Here is a 3,930-nt window from a genome sequence, read left to right on the forward strand (position 1 = left end):
AGATCATCACAGCTTCTATAATAATATAATAATATCATTTCGAAATAAAATACACACAGATGAAGACGCACCGTCACATAAGATAGACTTGACTTGGCAGCAGCTCATTTCTTTGTACCCCAACCAACAAAATTAGTAGAACCCATCTGCTTAGGACCATGACCTATAAATGCTACATGTTTGACATCTTCTAGTACTCATCATGCATCTTCCAGATGATGGTGGGTGGCCATATATATATATATATATATATATATATATATATATATATATATATATATATATATAGCCCACTGCACACAGCTTTAAACGTTGTCGGTGTTGGAGGAAGGTGGTAACAGTGGCTGGGTGAGTGAGGTCCGTATGGAAGCTGGCTTTGTGCATTTTGCTCCCAAATCCACCCCTCTGTTACCTTGTCCCTCATTCCTCTCAGTGCTTATCATCAAGCTTTCTCTCGCCCTTCTTCTTTCCTCGTTTTTACCCCACAGAACGAGGTACAAGCCAGTTATTATAAGCACTGCTCCGATGATTCTGCATTATATGGAACCACAAGAAACACTTTAGTAGTTGTGGAGAGAGAGACAGAGAGAGAGAGATCTTGCTTCACTCTATGAGTTGTCCTAATCACTTGGTTGACTACCGAGCTCGGGCTTTGGTCATATTAGGGTTTACATAGACTAGGCAACTAGGATTGCATAAACTAAACTTGGTTAGATCCCTAGATTCTGACCAAGAATGACCTAGTGGATTTGATAGGTCTGTTGAGTCAGGTCTGGTAGGATCCAAAACTTAGTCGGAGCTCACCCGTTTGGGTGTTTTCAACCAAGATATCTGCACCTGGTGTTGCATTTTATGTAAAACTTTCGGGAAAAAAAAATGAAAAAAGGCTATATTAAAACAATTAAGTGTGGACTCCTTTGTGGTTTGTTGGGTTACGAGAGAAATGGAACATGAAGGTCAGTGCCGGGTCTGAACCTACATGGAACCACAAGAAACACTTTAGTAATTGTGTGGAGAGAGAGAGAGAGAGAGAGAGAGAGAGAGAGAGAGAGAGAGAGAGAGAGAGAGAGAGAGAGAGAGAGAGAGAGAGAGGTGTACCCTCCCAAGTAAAACTGTTCGCCCAAAGCAAGGGAAGCCATGATTGCGACAACTAAGGTCTGCACTGGCTGATAGACTGCAACGAAGACGGGCCCACCCCTGTCTATGCACCAAATCTGAACAGCAAATGCTATCCCAGAAGCCACCAACCCCTTCAATACCATATCCAGCACACACACACATACACATGTAAATTAACGAAAAATGCACCACATACTGGCAAAACAAACTATTTGTAACATGTACTCTTTCACTTTTTAGGCAATACACCAAGCAACAACTGGTCAAATTACTTGTGTTGTACTTTGCTTTAATTATTTAGGTCATCGCTTTCTTGGCAGTAGGACACCCAACAAGACATTTAGTGTTTGGATGCTGTCTTGGACTCCATCACCTTGCCAATGTCTTCAAAACTCCTTGGTTAACACCACCAAACAGAGTTTTTCTATGCTTGAGAGAGAGAGAGAGAGTCCCTCATTTAATCACTGACCGCACATTGACAAGCCTCTGGTTATTAAAACATTTATGGTTGTCCCAGGTAATGTGGAAAACCATGGTCGGCCTTGCCCAGGAAGGCTTAGTCTTTATGGGCTCAAACAGAGTTTCTTCTAAGAATATTGCTAGTATTCACTTTTTCTTTCCAATAATGGATTTTCTTTAAAATTAGTGCGGCACCTTAAGTAGGAACTATGGTATCAAAATTGTGATAATATGGAGGTTATATATATTCTCACCGCATATAAGATAGTGAATAATTCCCCCCCTGAACGTATAATCCAAGCTTGGGAGTCCCTCTCTATGAATGCTGCAATGATGAGAAACTGTATAACCCCAAAGAAACAAGTGTAGGAGGTGACAGAGAGCCTTGCAGGGTATTTCTTTAGGACAGGTGCTTGCAGCACCAACCAACCAGACCAAGAAAGACAGTGCCCAATTAGAAAGATGCATCCCAGAGTCCAGTTTTTTCCTTTACTGCTTCCTAGCAGCAAAAGTAGCTCATTGCTTGTGTCGGTCAGATATGGTTTTATGATTGTTGGCCCCTTGTAGAGTGTTATGATTGATGCACCAGCAACACATAAGAGAGTTCCCAAGACCTTGGCTATCCCATCGTTCCTGTTCAAGTGAACTTGTTCCAACCTATTTACAAATATATCAAAAAATTAATTCCAAGAAAAAATTAAAAAAGAATAAGAAAAATAAAAAAGAAAGAGAGAGGTTGATACCTTAATAAAACTGCCATGAGGAATGTTATAGCAGGCACAGAGTTTTGAATGGCGGATGCAAATGTTGGGGATGTATGCTCCAGTCCCAACAGGTAGAATCCTTGGTTAGCAGTTATCCTGGACAAAAAATGAAAGGTTTTTGTATGATACAAGCAAAAAATAGTAATAAAGTATCATCACCATGATTCTATTATCTTTTTAAATAAAACTGTTTTCTTTCTTTCAAAAAAGAAAATATTTCATTTTGTAAAAACAAAAACTATGTAACTTTAGCCTGCAGGCCTACAGAAAATGATTTGGAACAATCTCTATCCATCCATTTAAGACTAAATATGACTTTAGCCTGAAGGCTCGCAGAAAATGATTTGGAACAAACCCTATCTATCCATTTAAGACTATAGAAGTTTTTTTTTTTTTTCAATTTCATTACCCGCAGAGAGCTAGGAGGAAGAACTGGATCAGCAATGATAGTGTGATCTTTGGCCTATCCTTCCTGCAGAAGAAATATTAGTGTATAAGAGACAAGGAATTAACAAGATATGACAAAAATGAAGGGATATATAGACTTACTTCTCTAAAAAGTAGGCAAAGGGAACAAGTAAGATTAGAGCTATGATGTTCCTATACACTGGGAAGACAACTTTGCTTATCCCCATGTTAAGGGCTGCCCTAGAGACAACATGGAAACCAGCATAACCAAACTGCAAGGCCAGCATGGCCAAGTGCAGCTTGGCACGCTCTGGTATTAGACATGTTTTCCTCTCCATGGCTGAGTTATCCGCCATTGCCTAGGAGAGAGAGAGAGAGAGAGAGAGAGAGAGAGAGAGAGAGAGAGAGAGAGAGAGAGAAGAATGGAGTTGCACAATGGAGCAAAGGATGTTAATATACTGCACAAAGGGGGGCATGACTAGATCCTGTTATCTCCAGTGTGTTGGTGGTTCGGGGACCCACCAGTGTTCGTGAAAAATAAGTCGTCAAACTGTTATTTTTGGTTGTCTCCCACATTCTCAGCTTTACTTCTCTTTCCTTCTCTCTCCTCACCTCCTTGTTTCATGGTCCTCTTTGCTTTTCTCCATTGCACCTTTTTCTTTTCCTAAATGAAAGGTCACCGCATTCTAGCATTTATTTATAATAAACTAATCAGCAAGTATTTACCAATTAAGATAGGTACCTATGACAATACATTTCTCGAAACTATCACAAATGATTATTCTGTTTGTGCTCTCTCTCTATATATATACCAATTATGTGAATTGAGCATTTGGCCATGCTGATGTTTTCGGCAGTCTTTTGTTTATGAATCAACATTTGGGTCATGATTTTTTTATGAGAAATGAAATTTTTGATGTATGATTTTTTATGAAAATTTTGGGCAATTGATGTTCAAACTCTATAAAAACTTATTCAGATGATTCAAGAGCTCTCTCTCTCTCTCTCATACTCAGAGTAAATAGAACACCAAGTTTGTCATTGTAAAGTATTTCGTGATGAGCAACCAGGTTCTACTAAGGGCAACCTTTCAACATGTGAAATGTGACAACAGCACAAATGATATAACTAATGAAATAGATCAGGATCACATAACGCCAGATATGCACACTGTTTTAAC

The 3,930-nt window shown here is 39.3% G+C and overlaps 1 protein-coding gene across 1 annotated transcript; it reads right to left on the reverse strand.

The window, feature by feature from the left end:
• Positions 1–305: 305 nt before the first annotated feature.
• Positions 306–3,106, reverse strand: LOC149813758 (protein WALLS ARE THIN 1-like). Its single transcript, XM_089990734.1, has 6 exons — positions 2,892–3,106; positions 2,752–2,814; positions 2,322–2,438; positions 1,833–2,235; positions 1,099–1,250; positions 306–531 (listed from the first exon to the last, which is right to left on the reverse strand). The coding sequence occupies exons 1-6, from the start codon at positions 3,104–3,106 to the stop codon at positions 306–308; spliced, it is 1,176 nt and encodes a 391-aa protein (XP_089846860.1).
• Between the last annotated feature and the right edge of the window lie 824 nt (positions 3,107–3,930).

This window comes from Nuphar pumila, chromosome 16 (assembly GCF_984573655.1).
Source record: "Nuphar pumila chromosome 16, dmNupPumi1.hap1.1, whole genome shotgun sequence".
In the NCBI taxonomy this organism is placed as follows: domain Eukaryota; kingdom Viridiplantae; phylum Streptophyta; class Magnoliopsida; order Nymphaeales; family Nymphaeaceae; genus Nuphar; species Nuphar pumila.

Bases quoted from the DNA above. Each gene is read 5' to 3' on its own strand.
- LOC149813758 (XM_089990734.1), bottom strand. From the start codon at position 3,106: ATGGCGGATAACTCAGCCATGGAGAGGAAAACATGTCTAATACCAGAG. The intron at 2,236-2,321 runs GTATCAACCTCT...ATTTGTAAATAG, and splicing joins CTCATGGCAGTTTTATTAAG to GTTGGAACAAGTTCACTTGA. The intron at 1,251-1,832 runs GTGAGAATATAT...ATGGTATTGAAG, and splicing joins TATTCACTATCTTATATGCG to GGGTTGGTGGCTTCTGGGAT.